This window comes from Patagioenas fasciata, chromosome 33 (assembly GCF_037038585.1).
Source record: "Patagioenas fasciata isolate bPatFas1 chromosome 33, bPatFas1.hap1, whole genome shotgun sequence".
Classification (NCBI taxonomy): domain Eukaryota; kingdom Metazoa; phylum Chordata; class Aves; order Columbiformes; family Columbidae; genus Patagioenas; species Patagioenas fasciata.
The window spans coordinates 1009119-1027542 of record NC_092552.1 but is presented as its reverse complement, the minus strand read 5'-3'; the positions used below and the strand labels follow the sequence as shown (position 1 = coordinate 1027542).

General features: G+C 64.1%; 1 protein-coding gene across 6 annotated transcripts in view; it reads left to right on the top strand.

Annotated features, from left to right (window-relative positions):
* The window catches only part of RYR1 (ryanodine receptor 1), a 196143-nt gene that overhangs the window by 10384 nt on the left and 167335 nt on the right, over positions 1–18424 (top strand). For 3 of the 6 annotated variants that reach the window (XM_071800800.1, XM_071800799.1, XM_071800796.1), the window contains 10 exons: positions 965–1043; positions 2710–2822; positions 4526–4619; positions 4716–4809; positions 4906–4980; positions 6836–6992; positions 9748–9912; positions 13128–13249; positions 14233–14422; positions 16501–16636. In XM_071800800.1, the coding sequence (XP_071656901.1) occupies positions 965–1043; positions 2710–2822; positions 4526–4619; positions 4716–4809; positions 4906–4980; positions 6836–6992; positions 9748–9912; positions 13128–13249; positions 14233–14422; positions 16501–16636 (1225 nt within the window). Of the gene's footprint in view, positions 1–964; positions 1044–2709; positions 2823–4525; positions 4620–4715; positions 4810–4902; positions 4981–6835; positions 6993–9747; positions 9913–13127; positions 13250–14232; positions 14423–16500; positions 16637–18424 lie in introns of all 6 variants that reach the window. The other 3 variants (XM_071800798.1, XM_071800797.1, XM_071800795.1) reach the window with 1 other exon arrangement.

The window sequence follows — 18424 nt, the reverse complement described above, 5'->3', positions numbered from 1 at the left end:
TCCCCCACAATGTGGCCCCCATAATGGGGTGTCCCCAATAATGGGGTGATCCCAATAATAGGGTGACCCTAATAATGTGGTGACCCCAATAACAGGGTGTCCCCCACAATGTGGCCCCCATAATGGGGTGTCCCCAATAATGGGGTGACCCTAATAATGTGGTGACCCCAATAATGGGGTGTTCCCCACAATGGGGCCCCCATAATGGGGTGTCCCCAATAATGGGGTGATCCCAATAATGGGGTGACCCTAATAATGGGGTGACCCTAATAATGTGGTGTTCCCCACAATGGGGCCCCCATAATGGGGTGTCCCCAATAATGGGGTGACCCTAATAATGTGGTGACCCCAATAACAGGGTGTCCCCCACAATGGGGCCCCCATAATGGGGTGTCCCCAATAATGGGGTGACCCTAATAATGGGGTGACCCTAATAATGTGGTGACCCCAATAACAGGGTGTCCCCCACAATGTGGCCCCCATAATGGGGTGTCCCCAATAATGGGGTGACCCTAATAATGTGGTGACCCCAATAACAGGGTGTCCCCCACAATGGGGCCCCCATAATGGGGTGTCCCCAATAATGGGGTGACCCTAATAATGGGGTGACCCCAATAACAGGGTGTCCCCCACAATGGGGCCCCCATAATGGGGTGTCCCCAATAATGGGGTGACCCTAATAATGGGGTGACCCTAATAATGTGGTGACCCCAATAACAGGGTGTCCCCCACAATGGGGCCCCCATAATGGGGTGTCCCCAATAATGGGGTGTCCCCAATAATGGGGTGACCCTAATAATGTGGTGACCCCAATAACAGGGTGTCCCCCACAACGGGGTGACCCAAACAGCGGGTTGTCCCCCATAACGGAGTCCCCGAATGGGGCGACCCCACCATAATGGGGTGACCCCAATACTGGGGTGACCCCAATTTTGGGGTGTCCCTAATTTCGGGGTGTCCCCAGTACCTGAGCTGCCTCACCACGTCCCGTTCTGTCACCGACAAACTGGCCTTTGATGTGGGGCTGCAGAAGGACGCGGCCGGTGAGGGGGGACCCCGGGATTTGGGGGGTACCCCAAAAATTTGGGGGGATTGAGGGGGTTCCCATGGGGGTTTGGGAGGTTCCCCAGGTTTTAGGGGGTTCCCCGGGGTCTGGGGGGCTCCTCGGTGTTTGGGGGGGGGTTCCCCCAGGTTTTAGGGGGTACCCCAGTGTTTGGGGGACTCCCTGGGGTTTGGGGGGTTCCATCGCGGTTTTAGGGGGTTCCCCAGTGTTTGGGGGGTTCCCCCAGTGTTTGGGGGGTTCCCCCAGGTTTTAGGGGGTACCCCGGGGTTTGGGGGTTCCCATGGGGTTTGGGGGTTTCCCTCGGGGTTTGGGGGGTTCCCTTGGGGTTGGGGGGTTCCATTGAAGTTTGGGTGGTTCCATTGGGGTTTTAGGGGGTTCCCTGTGGTTGGAGGGTTCCATTGGGGTTTTAGGGGGTTCCCTGTGGTTGGGGGGTTCCATTGCGGTTTTGAGGGGGTTCCCCCGGGTTTTCGGGGTTCCCTGCGGTTTGGGTGGTTCCATTGCGGTTTTGGGGGGTTCCCTGTGGTTGGAGGGTTCCATTGGGGTTTTAGGGGGTTCCTTGAAGTTGGAGGGTTCCATTGCGGTTTTGAGGGGGTTCCCCCGGGTTTTCGGGGTTCCCCACGGTTTGGGTGGTTCCATTGCAGTTTTAGGGGGTTCCATTGCGGTTTTAGGGGGTTCCCTGCGGTTGGAGGGTTCCATTGGGGTTTTAGGGGTTTCTCCGGAATTGGAGGGTTCCATTGGGGTTTTAGGGGGTTCCCTGCGGTTGGAGGGTTCCATTGGGGTTTTAGGGGTTTCTCCGGAATTGGAGGGTTCCATTGCGGTTTTGGGGGGTTCCCCCGAGTTTTCGGGGTTCCCTGCGGTTTGGGTGGTTCCATTGCGGTTTTGGGGGGTTCCCTGTGGTTGGAGGGTTCCATTGGGGTTTTAGGGGGTTCCCTGAGGTTGGAGGGTTCCATTGCGGTTTTGAGGGGGTTCCCCCGGGTTTTCGGGGTTCCCCACGGTTTGGGTGGTTCCATTGCGGTTTTAGGGGGTTCCATTGGGATTTTACGGGGTTCCTCTTGGTTTGGGAGTTTCATTGGGGTTTTAGGGGGTTCCCTGAGGTTGGGGGGTTCCATTGCGGTTTTAGGGGGTTCTATTGGGATTTTAGGGGGTTCCCTGTGGTTGGAGGGTTCCATTGGGGTTTTAGGGGGTTCCCTGAGGTTGGGGGGTTCCATTGAGGTTTTAGGGGGGTTCCCTGTGCTTGGAGGGTTCCATTGGGGTTTTAGGGGGTTCCCTGAGGTTGGGGGGTTCCATTGTGGTTTTAGGGGGGGTTGCTGTGCTTGGAGGGTTCCATTGAGGTTTTAGGGGGTTCCCTGTGCTTGGAGGGTTCCATTGCAGTTTTAGGGGGTTCCCTGAGGTTGGGGGGTTCCATTGTGGTTTTAGGGGGGTTTCCTGTGCTTGGAGGGTTCCATTGAGGTTTTAGGGGGTTCCCTGTGGTTGGAGGGTTCCATTGCGGTTTTAGGGGGGTTTGCTGTGGTTGGAGGGTTCCATTGGGGTTTTAGGGGGTTCCCTGTGGTTGGGGGGTTCCATTGCGGTTTTGGGGGGTTCCCCCGGGTTTTTGGGGTTCCCCGCGGCCTGGGGTCCCACCTCCCGGTTTCGGGGTGCCCCCCCAGGCGAGGCGTGCTGGTGGACCATGCACCCCGCATCCAAACAGCGCTCGGAGGGGGAGAAGGTTCGAGTGGGGGACGATCTGATCCTGGTCAGCGTGTCCTCCGAGCGCTACCTGGTGAGGGGACATGGGACAGGGGACATGGGGACATGGGGGACATGGGGGGACATGGGGGACATGGGGACATGGGGGGACATGGGGACATGGGCGGATATGGGGGACATGGGGGGACATGGGGGACATGGGGGACATGGGGACATGGGGGGACATGGGTGGACATGGGGGGACATGGGGACATGGGGGACATGGGGACATGGGGACGGGGGACATGGGGACATGGGGGACATGGGGACATGGGGGGACATGGGGACATGGGGGGATATGGGGGACATGGGGACGTTGGGGGGACATGGGGACATGGGGGGATATGGGGGACATGGGGGGACATGGGGGACATGGGGACACAGGGGCCTGATCCTGGTCAGCGTGTCCTCCGAGCGCTACCTGGTGAGGGGACATGGGACAGGGGACATGGGGACATGGGGGAACATGGGGACATGGGGGGATATGGGGGACATGGGGGGACATGGGGGGACATGGGGGACATGGGGACATGGGGGACATGGGGACATGGGGGGACATGGGGGGACATGGGGGGACATGGGGACATGGGGGACATGGGGACATGGGGACGGGGGACATGGGGACATGGGGACATGGGGGGACATGGGGACATGGGGGGATATGGGGGACATGGGCGGATATGGGGGACATGGGGGGATATGGGGACATGGGGACATGGGGACATGGGGGACATGGGGGATATGGGAGACATGGGGGGACATGGGGGACATGGGGGGACATGTGGGACATGGGGACATGGGGACATGGGAGGATATGGGGGACATGGGGGGACATGGGGACATGGGGGGATATGGGGGACATGGGGACGTTGGGGGGACATGGGGACATGGGGGGATATGGGGGACATGGGGGGACATGGGGGACATGGGGACATGGGGGACATGGGGACATAGGGGGACATGGGGGGACATGGGGGACATGGGGGGACATGGGGGACATGGGGGACATGGGGGATATGGGAGACATGGGGGGACATGGGGACATGGGGACATGGGGACACAGGGGCCTGATCCTGGTCAGCGTGTCCTCCGAGCGCTACCTGGTGAGAGGACATGGGGGGACATGGGGACATGGGGGGACATGGGGACATGGGGACATGGGGGGACATGGGGGACATGGAGATACAGGGGACATGGGGGGACATGGGGGACATGGGGGACATGGAGATACAGGGGACATGGGGGGCAATGGGGGATATGGGGGGACATGGGGGACTTGGGGACATGTGAGACATGAGGGGGACATGGGGAGATATGTGGGATATGGGGGACAGGGGGGATATGGGGGACATGAGGACACAGGTGACATGGGGGACATGGGGGACATGGAGACACAGGTGACATGGGGGACATGGGGGGACATGGAGATACAGGGGACATGGGGGACATGGGGGACATGGAGATAGAGGGGACATGGGGATATGGGGGACATGGAGACACAGGTGACATGGGGGACATGGGGGGACATGGAGACACAGGTGACATGGGGGACATGGGGGGACATGGAGATACAGGGGACATTGGGGGGATATGGGGGACATGGAGATACAGGGGACGTGGGGGGACATGGGAATACAGGGGACATGGGGGGAAATGGGGGATATGGGGGGACATGTAGGGACACTGGGGTACATTGGGTGACACACGTGGACCCATGGGCCTGATCCTGCCCCCCAGCACCTGTCCACGGCCAGCGGGGAGCTGCAGGCTGACGCCTCCTTCATGCAAACGCTGTGGAACATGAACCCCGTGTGCTCGGGCGGCGAGGAAGGTGGGTGACACAGGTGACACGGGGGGTGACACAGGTGACACGGGGGGTGACACCGCGGCGGGGACACCCCCTGACCCCCCACCACGCTGTCCCCAGGCTACGTGACCGGTGGCCACGTCATGCGCCTGTTCCACGGCCACATGGACGAGTGTCTGACCACGTCGGCCCCCGAGCAGGGGGAGGAGCGCAGGTTTGGGGGTCCCCGGGGTGTCCCCATGTCTCCCCCCGCCCCACCGTGGTGTCACCGCTGGTGTCACCGCCGGTGTCACCCGTGTCCCCACAGCAGCGTGGTGAACTACGAGGGAGGCGCCGTCTGCACCCACGCGCGGTCCCTGTGGCGCGTGGAGCCGCTGCGCATCAGGTGTCACCGTGTCACCCGTGTCACCCTGTCACCGGTGTCACCCGTGTCACCCTGTGTCCCCCATGTCGCCCCACGTCCCCTATGTCACCCCATGTTCCCTTGTGCCCTGGTGACCCCCGTGTCCCCCTGTGTCCCCTGGTGTCCCCCTGTGTCCCCTGGTGACCCCAGTGTCCCCCCGTGTCCCCTTGCCCCCAGTGTCCCCCAGTGACTGTGGTGTCCCCGTGTCCCCCCATGTCCCCGTGTCCCCTGGTGACCCCTGTGTCCCCCCGTGTCCCCTTGCCCCCAGTGTCCCCCGGTGATTGTGGTGTCCCCGTGTCCCCCCATGTCCCCATGTCCCCTGGTGACCCCTGTGTCCCCTTGCCCCCAGTGTCCCCTGGTGACTGTGGTGTCCCCATGTCCCCCCATGTCCCCGTGTCCCCTGGTGTCCCTCTGTGTCCCCCTGTGTCCCCTGGTGACCCCTGTGTCCCCCCGTGTCCCCTTGCCCCCAGTGTCCCCCGGTGACTGTGGCGTCCCCATGTCCCCCCATGTCCCCGTGTCCCCTGGTGTCCCTCTGTGTCCCCCTGTGTCCCCTGGTGACCCCCATGTCCCCCCGTGTCCCCTTGCCCCCAGTGACTGTGGTGTCCCCGTGTCCCCCCATGTCCCCGTGTCCCCTGGTGACCCCCATGTTCCCCCATGTCCCCGTGTCCCCTGGTGTCCCTCTGTGTCCCCCTGTGTCCCCTGGTGACCCCCATGTCCCCCCGTGTCCCCTTGCCCCCAGTGTCCCCCAGTGACTGTGGTGTCCCCGTGTCCCCCCATGTCCCTGTGTCCCCTGGTGTCCCTCTGTGTCCCCCTGTGTCCCCTGGTGACCCCCATGTCCCCCCGTGTCCCCTTGCCCCCAGTGTCCCCCGGTGACTGTGGTGTCCCCGTGTCCCGCCATGTCCCCGTGTCCCCTGGTGACCCCCATGTTCCCCCGTGTCCCCCCATGTCCCCTGGTGACCCCCGTGTCCCCCTGTGTCCCCTGGTGTCCCCCTGTGTCCCCTGGTGACCCCCATGTCCCCCCGTGTCCCCTTGCCCCCAGTGTCCCCCAGTGACTGTGGTGTCCCCGTGTCCCCCCATGTCCCCGTGTCCCCTGGTGACCCCCATGTTCCCCCATGACCCCTTGTCCTCTGGTGACCCCCATGTCCCCTGGTGACCCCCAAGTCCCTTGTGTCCACTTGTCCCCTGGTGACCCCATGTCCCCTTGCCCCCCCTTGTCCCCCATGTCCCCTGGTGACCCCTGTGCCCCCTTGTCCCCCGGTGACCTCTGTGTCCCCATGTCCCCCCGTGTTCCCATGTCCCTCGTGTCCCCTTGTCCCCCCGTGTCCTCTTGTCCCCCAATGACCCCATGTCCTCCTGTGTCCCCATGTCCCCTGGTGACCCCATGTCCCCTCGTGTCCCCTTGTCCCCCATGTCCCCTGGTGACCCCTGTGTCCGCTTGTCCCCCGGTGACCCCTGTGTTCCCATGTCCCCTGGTGACCCCATGTCCCCCATGTCCCCTTGTCCCCCCTTGTCCCCCGGTGACCCCTTGTCCCCCGGTGACCCCATGTCCCCCATGTCCCCCTTGTCCCCCTTGTCCCCCTGGTGACCCCATGTCCCCCGTGTCCCCTTGTCCCCTGGTGACCCCTGTGTCCGCTTGTCCCCCGGTGACCCCTGTGTTCCCATGTCCCCTGGTGACCCCATGTCCCCCATGTCCCCTTGTCCCCCCTTGTCCCCTGGTGACCCCATGTCCCCCGTGTCCCCCTTGTCCCCCTGGTGACCCCATGTCCCCCGTGTCCCCTTGTCCCCTGGTGACCCCATGTCCCCCCGTGTCCCCCTGGTGACCGCGGTGTCCCCGCAGCTGGAGCGGCAGCCACCTGAAGTGGGGCCAGGCCTTCCGGCTGCGCCACGTCACCACGGGCCGGTACCTGGCGCTGACCGACGACCGCGGGTTGGCCGTGGTGGAGGCGGCGGCCGCGCACACCCGCGCCGCAGCCTTCTGCTTCCGCGCGTCCAAGGTGACCGCGCGCGGGACGCGGGACACGGGACACAGGGACACGGGGACACGGGACATGGGGACATGAGACGCGGGACACTGGACATGGGACGTGGGACACGGGACGCGGGACACGGGACACGGGACGCGGGATGCAGGACACGGGACACTGGATGCAGGACACTGGACACGGGACGCGGGACATGGGGACACGGGGACACGGGACACGGGACGTGGGCATGGGACGTGGGACGCGGGACACGGGACATGGGGACATGGGACGTGGGACGCGGGACACGGGGACATGGGACGTGGGACATGGGGACACGGGACACGGGACGTGGGACACGGGACGTGGGACACGGGACACGGGACACGGGGACATGGGACACGGGACACGGGACGCGGGACACGGGGACATGGGACACGGGATGCGGGACGCGGGACACGGGACACGGGGACATGTGACACGGGACGTGGGACACGGGACACGGGGACACGGGACACGGGACGCGGGACACGGGACATGGGGACATGGGATGCGGGACACTGGACACGGGACGTGGGACACGGGACACGGAACATGGGGACATGGGACACGGGACACGGGACATGGGACATGGGACATGGGACGCGGGACATGGGACATGGGACGCGGGACATGGGGACATGGGATGCGGGACACTGGACACGGGACGTGGGACACGGGACACGGGACACAGGACATGGGGACACGGGACACGGGACGCGGGACACGGGGACACGGGACACGGGACGCGGGATGCGGGATGCGGGGACAAGGGACACGGGACGCGGGACATGGGACACGGGACACGGGGACATGGGATGCGGGACATGGGGACACGGGACACGGGGACATGGGACGCGGGACACGGGGACACGGGACGCGGGACGTGGGACGCGGGACACAGGGACACGGGACGCGGGACACGGGACACGGGACACGGGACGTGGGACGCGGGACACGGGACACGGGACATGGGACACGGGACGTGAGACACGGAACGCGGGACGCGGGACAAGGGACACGGGGACACGGGACACGGGACACGGGATGCGGGATGCGGGACAGGGGGACATGGGACGCGGGACACGGGGACACGGGACACGGGACGCGGGACACGGGACACGGGGACACGGGGACACGGGGACATGGGACAAGGGACGCGGGACACGGGACACGGGGACACAGGGACACAGGGACATGGGACAAGGGATGCGGGACACGGGGACACGGGACGTGGGACGTGGGACACAGGGACACGGGACACGGGGACACGGGACGCGGGACGCAGGACATGGGGACACGGGACACGGGACGTGGGACACGGGACGCGGGACACGGGACATCCCAGCTATGTCCCCATCCCTGCGCTGCCCCCATCCCCATGGTGTCCTCATCCCCGCGATGTCCCCATCCCTGCGCTGTCCCCATCCTCACGGTGTCCCCATGGTGTCCCCACCCCCATGGTGTCCCTATCCCCACAATGTCCCCATCCCTACGCTGTCCCCATCCCCGTGATGTCCCCATCCTCACGGTGTCCCCATGGTGTCCCCATCCCTGCGCTGTCCCCATCCCCATGGTGTCCCCATCCCCATGGCGTCCCCATCCCCATGGCGTCCCCATCCCCATGGTGTCCCCATCCCCGCAATGTCCCCATCCCCGTGATGTCCCCATCCTCACGGGGTCCCCATGGTGTCCCCATCCCCATGGTGTCCCCATCCCCATGGTGTCCCCATCCCTGCGCTGTCCCCATCCCCATGGTGTCCCCATCCCCATGGCGTCCCCATCCCCATGGCGTCCCCATCCCCATGGTGTCCCCATCCCCGCAATGTCCCCATCCCCGTGATGTCCCCATCCTCACGGGGTCCCCATGGTGTCCCCATCCCCATGGTGTCCCCATCCCCGCGCTGCCCCCATCCCCATGGTGTCCCCATCCCCACGCTGTCCCCATCCTCACGGTGTCCCCATGCTGTCCCCATCCCCGCAATGTCCCCATCCCCATGCTGTCCCCATCCCCGTGCTGTCCCCATCCCCATGGTGTCCCCATCCCCGTGCTGTCCCCATCCCCATGGTGTCCCCATCCCCGCGCTATCCCCATCCCCATGGTGTCCCCATTCTCACGACGTCCCCACTCTGTCCCCATCCCCACGGTGTCCCCTACAGTGTCCCCATCCCCATGGTGTCCCCATCCCCACGCTGTCCCCATCCTCACGGTGTCCCCATGATGTCCCCATCCCCGCAATGTCCCCATCCCCATGCTGTCCCCATCCCCGTGCTGTCCCCATCCCCATGGTGTCCCCATCCCCGTGCTGTCCCCATCCCCATGGTGTCCCCATGCCCACGCTGTCCCCATCCCCATGGTGTCCCCATTCTCACGACGTCCCCACTCTGTCCCCATCCCCACGGTGTCCCCTACAGTGTCCCCATCCCCATGGTGTCCCCATCCCCGCGCTATCCCCATCCCCATGGTGTCCCCATTCCCATGGTGTCCCCATCCCCGTGCTATCCCCATCCCCACGCTGTCCCCATCCCTGCAATGTCCCCATCCCCGTGCTGTCCCCATCCCCATGGTGTCCCCATCCCCGTGCTATCCCCATCCCCATGGTGTCCCCATTCTCACGACGTCCCCACTCTGTCCCCATCCCCACGGAGTCCCCTACAGTGTCCCCATCCCCATGGCGTCCCCATCCCCGCGGCGTCCCCTGTGTGTCCCCGATGTCCCCTGCGTCCCCTGACGCCCTTGTCCCCGCAGGAGAAGCTGGAGGTGGTGGCCAAGCGTGACGTGGAGGGGATGGGGACCCCCGAGATCAAATACGGGGAGTCTCTGTGCTTCGTGCAGCACGTGGCCAGCGCGCTCTGGCTCACGTACGCCGCGGCCGACACCAAGGCCCTGCGCCTCGGGGTGCTCAAGAGGAAGGTGGGGTCCCCAGGGGGGTTCTGGGGTCCCCAGGGGTCCCTCAGGGCCACCAGAATGGTCCAGAGGGTCCTTGGGGCATCTCGGGGGGTTCTGGGATCTCTAAGATGCACCAGAATGGTCCAGAGGGTCCTTGGGGCATCTCGGGGGGTTCTGGGGTCTCTAAGATGCACCAGAATGGTCCAGAGGGTCCTTGGGGCATCTCGGGGGGTTCTGGGGTCTCTAAGATGCACCAGAATGGTCCAGAGGGTCCTTGGGGCATCTTTGGGGTTCTGGGGTCTCCAAGATGCACCAGAATGGTCCAGAGGGTCCTTGGGGCATCTCCAGGGGGTCTCTGGAGCATCTTTGGGGTTCTGGGGTCTCTAAGATGCACCAGAATGGTCCAGAGGGTCCTTGGGGCATCTTTGGGGTTCTGGGGTCTCTAAGATGCACCAGAATGGTCCAGAGGGTCCTTGGGGCATCTTTGGGGTTCTGGGGTCTCTAAGATGCACCAGAATGGTCCAGAGGGTCCTTGGGGCATCTCCAGAGGGGTCTTTAGAGCATCTTTGGGGTTCTGGGGTCTCTAAGATGCACCAGAATGGTCCAGAGGGTCCTTGGGGCATCTCGGGTGTTTCTGGGGTCTCTAAGATGCACCAGAATGGTCCAGAGGGTCCTTCGGGCATCTCGGGGGGTTCTGGGGTCTCTAAGATGCACCAGAATGGTCCAGAGGGTCCTTGGGGCATCTCCAGGGGGGTCTTTAGAGCATATTTGGGGTTCTGGGGTCTCTAAGATGCACCAGAATGGTCCAGAGGGTCCTTGGGACATCTCGGGGGGTTCTGGGGTCTCTAAGATGCACCAGAATGGTCCAGAGGGTCCTTGGGACATCTTCAGGGAGTCTCTGGAGCATCTTTGGGGTTCTGGGGTCTCTAAGATGCACCAGAATGGTCCAGAGGGTCCTTGGGACATCTTCAGGGGGTCTTTGGAGCATCTTTGGGGTTCTGGGGTCTCTAAGATGCACCAGAATGGTCCAGAGGGTCCTTGGGGCATCTCGGGGGGTTCTGGGGTCTCTAAGATGCACCAGAATGGTCCAGAGGGTCCTTGGGACATCTTCAGGGAGTCTCTGGAGCATCTTTGGGGTTCTGGGGTCTCTAAGATGCACCAGAATGGTCTAGAGGGTCCTTGGGGCATCTCGGGGGGTTCTGGGGTCTCTAAGATGCACCAGAATGGTCCAGAGGGTCCTTGGGGCATCTCGGGGGGTTCTGGGGTCTCTAAGATGCACCAGAATGGTCCAGAGGGTCCTTGGGGCATCTCCAGGGGGGTCTTTAGAGCATATTTGGGGTTCTGGGGTCTCTAAGATGCACCAGAATGGTCCAGAGGGTCCTTGGGACATCTTCAGGGGGTCTTTGGAGCATCTTTGGGGTTCTGGGGTCTCTAAGATGCACCAGAATGGTCTAGAGGGTCCTTGGGGCATCTCGGGGGGTTCTGGGGTCTCTAAGATGCACCAGAATGGTCCAGAGGGTCCTTGGGGCATCTCGGGGGGTTCTGGGGTCTCTAAGATGCACCAGAATGGTCCAGAGGGTCCTTGGGGCATCTCCAGAGGGGTCTTTAGAGCATATTTGGGGTTCTGGGGTCTCTAAGATGCACCAGAATGGTCCAGAGGGTCCTTGGGGCATCTCGGGGGGTTCTGAGGTCTCTAAGATGCACCAGAATGGTCCAGAGGGTCCTTCGGGCATCTCGGGGGGTTCTGGGGTCTCTAAGATGCACCAGAATGGTCCAGAGGGTCCTTGGGGCATCTCCAGAGGGGTCTTTAGAGCATCTTTGGGGTTCTGGGGTCTCTAAGATGCACCAGAATGGTCCAGAGGGTCCTTGGGGCATCTCCAGGGGGTCTCTGGAGCATCTTTGGGGTTCTGGGGTCTCTAAGATGCATCAGAATGGTCCAGAGGGTCCTTGGGGCATCTCCAGAGGGGTCTTTAGAGCATATTTGGGGTTCTGGGGTCTCTAAGATGCACCAGAATGGTCCAGAGGGTCCTTGGGGCATCTCCAGAGGGGTCTTTAGAGCATCTTTGGGGTTCTGGGGTCTCTAAGATGCACCAGAATGGTCCAGAGGGTCCTTGGGGCATCTTTGGGGGTCACTGGGGTCTCTGGGGGTCCCTCAGAGCCACCAGAACCGTCCAGAAGGTCCTCGGGGCATCTTTGGGGTTCTGGGGTCTCTGGGGGACATCTTGGGGGGTTCTGGGGTCTTTGGGGGTTCCTCAGAGGCACCAAAATATTCCAGAGGGTCCTTGGGGCTCCTTCAGTGGGGTCTATGGAGCATCTTTGGGGTTCTGGGGGTCACTGGAGTCTCTGGGGGTCTCAAGGGGTCTCTGGGGTGCATTGAGGGTCACTGGGGCCTCTGGGGGTCCCAAGGGGTCTCTGGGGTGCATTGGGGGGTCTCTGGGGTCTCAAGGGGTCTCTGGGGTGCATTGGGGGTCACTGGGGCCTCTGGGGGTCCCAAGGGGTCTCTGGGGTGCATTGGGGGTCCCAAGGGGTCTCTGGGGGTCCCAAGGGGACTCTGGGGTGCATTGGGGGTCCCAAGGGGTCTCTGGGGTCTCAAGGGGTCTCTGGGGTGCATTGGGGGTCACTGGGGGTCCCAAGGGGACTCTGGGGTGCATTGGGGGTCCCAAGGGGTCTCTGGGGTCTCAAGGGGTCTCTGGGTGCATTGGGGGAGGTCTCTGGGGTGCATTGGGGGTCACTGGGGTCTCTGGGGGTCACTGGGGTCTCTGGGGTCCCAAGGGGACTCTGGGGTGCATTGGGGGGTCCCTGGGGACTGTGGGGTGCATTGGGGGGTCTCTGGGGTCTCAAGGGGTCTCTGGGTTCTCTGGGGGTCTCAAGGGGTCTCTGGGGTGCATTGGGGGTCACTGGGGTCTCTGGGTGTCCCAAGGGGTCTCTGGGGTGCATTGGGGGGTCACTGGGGTGCATTGGGGGGTCACTGGGATCTCAAGGGGTCTCTGGGTTCTCTGGGGGTCCCAAGGGGTCTCTGGGGTGCATTGGGGGTCACTGGGGTCTCTGGGTGTCCCAAGGGGTCTCTGGGGTGCATTGGGGGGTCTCTGGGGTCTCTGGGGGTCTCAAGGGGTCCTTGGGTTCTCTGGGGTGCATTGGGGGTCCCTGGGGTCTCTGGGGTGCACTGGGGGGGTCTCTGGGGGGGTCTCTGGGGTGCACTGGGGGGGTCTCTGGTGTCTCTGACCCCCCGTGTCCCCCAGGCCATCCTGCACCAGGAAGGACACATGGACGACGCTCTGTCCCTCACCCGCTCCCAGCGCCAGGAGTCGCAGGCGGCGCGGATGGTTTACAGCACGGGGGGGCTCTACGGGCACTTCATCAGGTGGGGGGGCCCGGGGGGTGCAGGGGGGTCCAGAGCTGGGGGGTCATGGGGGGACATGGGGGGACATGGGGGATAATGGGGAAACATAGGGGTGTGGGGCTGGTTTACAGCACGGGGGGGCTCTACGGGCACTTCATCAGGTGGGGGGGCCCGGGGGGTGTGTGGGGGTCCAAAGGGGTCCAAGGCTGGGGGGTCATGGGGGGACATGGGGGTACATGGGGGTACATGGGGGGACATGGGGGTGCGGGGCTGTTTTACAGTATGGGGGGGCTCTATGGGCACTTTATCAGGTGGGGGGGTCCGGGGAGGTCTGGAGGGGTACAGGGTGGGGGGGCTATGGGGGTACATGGGGGTTATGGGGGTACATGGGGGTACATGGGGGGACATGGGGGTGCGGGGCTGGTTTACAGTATGGGGGGGCTCTATGGGCACTTTATGAGGTGGGTGGGCCCGGGGAGGCCTGGAGGGGTACAGGGTGGGGGGGCTATGGGGGTACATGGGGGTTATGGGGGTACATGGGTTATGGGGGTACATGGGGGTTATGGGGGTACATGGGTTATGGGGGTACATGGGAGTTATGGGGGTACATGGGTTATGGGGGTACATGGGGGGTTATGGGGGTACATGGGTTATGGGGGTACATGGGGGGTTATGGGGGTACATGGGTTATGGGGGTACATGGGGGTTATGGGGGTACATGGGGGGTTATGGGGGTACATGGGTTATGGGGGTACATGGGGGGTTATGGGGGTACATGGGGGTACGGGGCTGGTTTACAGCATGGGGGGGGCTCTAGGAGCACTTTATCAGTTGGGGGGGGCCAGCGGGTTTTGGGGGGTCCAGGAGCTGCGGGGGGGGTCTGTGCAATGGATCCAGGGGCTACAAGGACATGGGGGGGTCTATGGGACACGGGGGGGTACAAGAACCTATTGGAGCGACATAGGGGGTCTGACCCCACTTTCCCCCCCCCAATCCATCCCCAGGAGCCTGGACAACCTGAGTGGGCGGGGCAGGGGGGGCGGCCCCCCCCCCGCGCTCCCCATCGCCGCAATGATCCTGAGCCTGCAGGACCTCATCGCCTATTTCCAGCCCCCCCCGGCCGAGCTGCAGCACGACCAGCGCCAGAGCTGGTTACGGGCGCTGCGGGGCCGCCAGAACCTCTTCCAGCAGGAGGTGGGGGGGATCAGCCCCCCCGGGGGCTGGGGGGGGGTCTGGGGTGGGGGGGGATTTGTGGGGCTGGGGGGGTTTGGGGGTTTTGGGGTGGGGGGGTCCTGGTGATGCGGGATGCTCAGGGGGATGTGGGATGCAGGGATGCTCGTGGGGCTGGGGGTACCAGAAGAGCTTCCAGTAGGAACTGGGACCCCCTTGGGGGCTGGGGGGGGTTCTGGGGCTCGGGGGGGTCCTGGTGCTGTGGGGGGGTTTGTGGGGCTGGGGGCGGTTTGGGGGTTTTGGGGTGTGGGGGTCCTGGTGATGCGGGATGTTCAGGGGGATGTGGGATGCTCAGGGGGATGTGGGATGCAGGGATGCTCGTGGGGTTGGGGGTGCCAGAAGAGCTTCCAGTAGGAATTGGGACCCCCTTGGGGGCTGGGGGGGGGTCTGGGGTGGGGGGTATTTGTGGGGCTGGGGGGTGTTTGGGGGTTTTGGGGTGGGGGGGTCCTCGTGATGCGGGATGTTCAGGGGGATGCGGGATGCTCAGGGGGATGTGGGATGCAGGGATGCTCCTGGGGCTGGGGGTACCAGAAGAGCTTCCAGTAGGAACTGGGACCCCCTTGGGGGCTGGGGGGGGTTCTGGGGCTCGGGGGGGTCCTGGTGCTGTGGGGGGGTTTGTGGGGCTGGGGGCGGTTTGGGGGTTTTGGGGTGTGGGGGTCCTGGTGATGCGGGATGCTCAGGGGGATGCGGGATGCTCAGGGGGATGTGGGATGCAGGGATGCTCGTGGGGCTGGGGGTACCAGAAGAGCTTCCAGTAGGAATTGGGACCCTCTTGGGGGCTGAGGGGGGTTTTGGGGCTCGGGGGGGTCCTGGTGCTGTGGGGGGACTTGTGGGGCTGGGGGTCTTTGGGGGTTTTGGGGTGGGGGGGTCCTGGTGATGCGGGATGCTCAGGGGGATGTGGGATGCTCAGGGGGATGTGGGATGCAGGGATGCTCGTGGGGCTGGAGGTACCAGAAGAGCTTCCAGTAGGAACTGGGACCCCCTTGGGGGCTGAGGGGGGTTTTGGGGCTCGGGGGGGTCCTGGTGCTGTGGGGGGACTTGTGGGGCTGGGGGTCTTTGGGGGTTTTGTGGTGGGGGGGTCCTGGTGATGCGGGATGCTCAGGGGGATGTGGGATGCAGGGATGCTCGTGGGGGTGAGGGTACCAGAAGAGCTTCCAGTAGGAATTGGGACCCCCTTGGGGGCTGGGGGGGGGTCTGGGGCTCGGGGGGGTCCCGGTGCTGTGGGGGGACTTGTGGGGCTGGGGGTCTTTGGGGGTTTTGTGGTGGGGGGGTCCTGGTGATGCGGGATGCTCAGGGGGATGTGGGATGCAGGGATGCTCGTGGGGCTGGAGGTACCAGAAGAGCTTCCAGTAGGAACTGGGACCCCCTTGGAGGATCAGGGGCTCGGGGGGTCTTGGTGCTGTGGGGGGATTTTTGGGGCTGGGGGGGTTTGGGGGTTCTGGGGTGGGGGGGTCCTGGTGATGTGGGATGCTCAAGGGGATGCGGGATGCTCAGGGGGATGTGGGATACAGGGATGCTCAGGGGGATACAGGGATGCTCAGGGGGATACAGGGATGCAGGGATGCTCAGGGGGATACAGGGATGCAGGGATGCTCAGGGGGATACAGGGATGCTCAGGGGGATACAGGGATGCAGGGATGCTCAGGGGGATACAGGGATGCAGGGATGCTCAGGGGGATACAGGGATGCTCAGGGGGATACAGGGATGCAGGGATGCTCAGGGGGATGTGGGATGCAGGGATGCTCAGGGGGATACAGGGATGCTCAGGGGGATGTGGGATACAGGGATGCTCAGGGGGATACAGGGATGCTCAGGGGGATGTGGGATGCAGGGATGCTCAGGGGGATACAGGGATGCTCAGGGGGATGTGGGATGCAGGGATGCTCAGGGGGATACAGGGATGCTCAGGGGGATACAGGGATGCTCAGGGGGATGTGGGATGCTCGTGTGGATACAGGGATGCTCTTGGGGGCCGTTTGTTGGTCTGGGGGCTGCGTGTGGGGGGTGGCAGCTATCGGGACCCCCCTGGTGTCCCCCCCAGGGGATGGTGACGCTGGTGCTGAACTGCATCGACCGGCTGAACGTGTACAGCACGGCCGCGCACTTCGCCGAGTTCGCCGGGGAGGAGGCGGCCGCCAGCTGGAAGAAGATCGTCAACCTGCTCTATGAGCTGCTGGGTGCGTGCCGTGGGGGGCTCTGGGGGGGCTGTGGGGCTGGTCGTGGGCTCCATGAGCTGCTGGGGGGCTGTGGGGCTGGTCATGGGCTCTATGAGCTGCTGGGGGGCTGTGGGGCTGGTAATGGGCTCTGTGAGCTGCTGGGGGGCTGTGGGGCTGGTAATGGGCTCCATGAGCTGCTGGGGGGGCTGGGGGGCTGGTAATGGCCTCTATGAGCTGCTGGGGGGCTGTGGGGCTGGTAATGGGCTCCGTGAGCTGCTGGGGGGCTGTGGGGCTGGTCATGGGCTCTATGAGCTGCTGGGGGGCTGTGGGGTTGGTAATGGGCTCTATGAGCTGCTGGGGGGCTGTGGGGCTGGTAATGGGCTCTATGAGCTGCTGGGGGGCTGTGGGGCTGGTAATGGGCTCCGTGAGCTGCTGGGGGGGCTGTGGGGCTGGTCATGGGCTCTATGAGCTGCTGGGGGGCTGTGGGGCTGGTAATGGGCTCTGTGAGCTGCTGGGGGGCTGTGGGGCTGGTAATGGGCTCTGTGAGCTGCTGGGGGGCTGTGGGGCTGGTAATGGGCTCTGTGAGCTGCTGGGGGGCTGTGGGGCTGGTCATGGGCTCTATGAGCTGCTGGGGGGCTGTGGGGCTGGTAATGGGCTCTGTGAGCTGCTGGGGGGCTGTGGGGCTGGTAATGGGCTCTATGAGCTGCTGGGGGGCTGTGGGGCTGGTAATGGGCTCTATGAGCTGCTGGGGGGCTGTGGGGCTGGTAATGGGCTCTGTGAGCTGCTGGGGGGCTGTGGGGCTGGTAATGGGCTCCGTGAGCTGCTGGGGGGCTGTGGGGCTGGTAATGGGCTCTATGAGCTGCTGGGGGGCTGTGGGGCTGGTAATGGGCTCTATGAGCTGCTGGGGGGCTGTGGGGCTGGTAATGGGCTCTATGAGCTGCTGGGGGGCTGTGGGGCTGGTAATGGGCTCTATGAGCTGCTGGGGGGCTGTGGGGCTGGTAATGGGCTCTATGAGCTGCTGGGGGGCTGTGGGGCTGGTAATGGGCTCTGTGAGCTGCTGGGTGCGCTGGGGTCTATGGGGGGACTGTGGGGGGCCTGTGGAGCTCTTAATGGGCTCTATGAGCTGCTGGGGGGCTGTGGGGCTGGTAATGGGCTCCATGAGCTGCTGGGGGGCTGTGGGGCTGGTAATGGGCTCTATGAGCTGCTGGGGGGGACTGGGGATACTGTGGGGCAGAATGGGGCTGTTAATGGGCTCTACGAGCTGCTGGGGGGCAAATGGAGGAGCTATGGGGCTGGTAATGGGCTCTATGAGCTGCTGGGGGGCTGTAGGGCTGTGGGGCTGGTAATGGGCTCTGTGAGCTGCTGGGGGGCTGTGGGGCTGGTAATGGGCTCCGTGAGCTGCTGTGGGGCTGTGGGGCTGGTAATGGGCTCCGTGAGCTGCTGGGGGGCTGTGGGGCTGGTCATGGGCTCTATGAGCTGCTGGGGGGCTGTGGGGCTGGTAATGGGCTCTGTGAGCTGCTGTGGGGCTGTGGGGCTGGTAATGGGCTCTGTGAGCTGCTGGGGGGCTGTGGGGCTGGTAATGGGCTCTGTGAGCTGCTGGGGGGCTGTGGGGCTGGTAATGGGCTCTGTGAGCTGCTGGGGGGCTGTGGGGCTGGTCATGGGCTCTATGAGCTGCTGTGGGGCTGTGGGGCTGGTAATGGGCTCTGTGAGCTGCTGGGGGGCTGTGGGGCTGGTAATGGGCTCTGTGAGCTGCTGGGGGGCTGTGGGGCTGGTAATGGGCTCTGTGAGCTGCTGGGGGGCTGTGGGGCT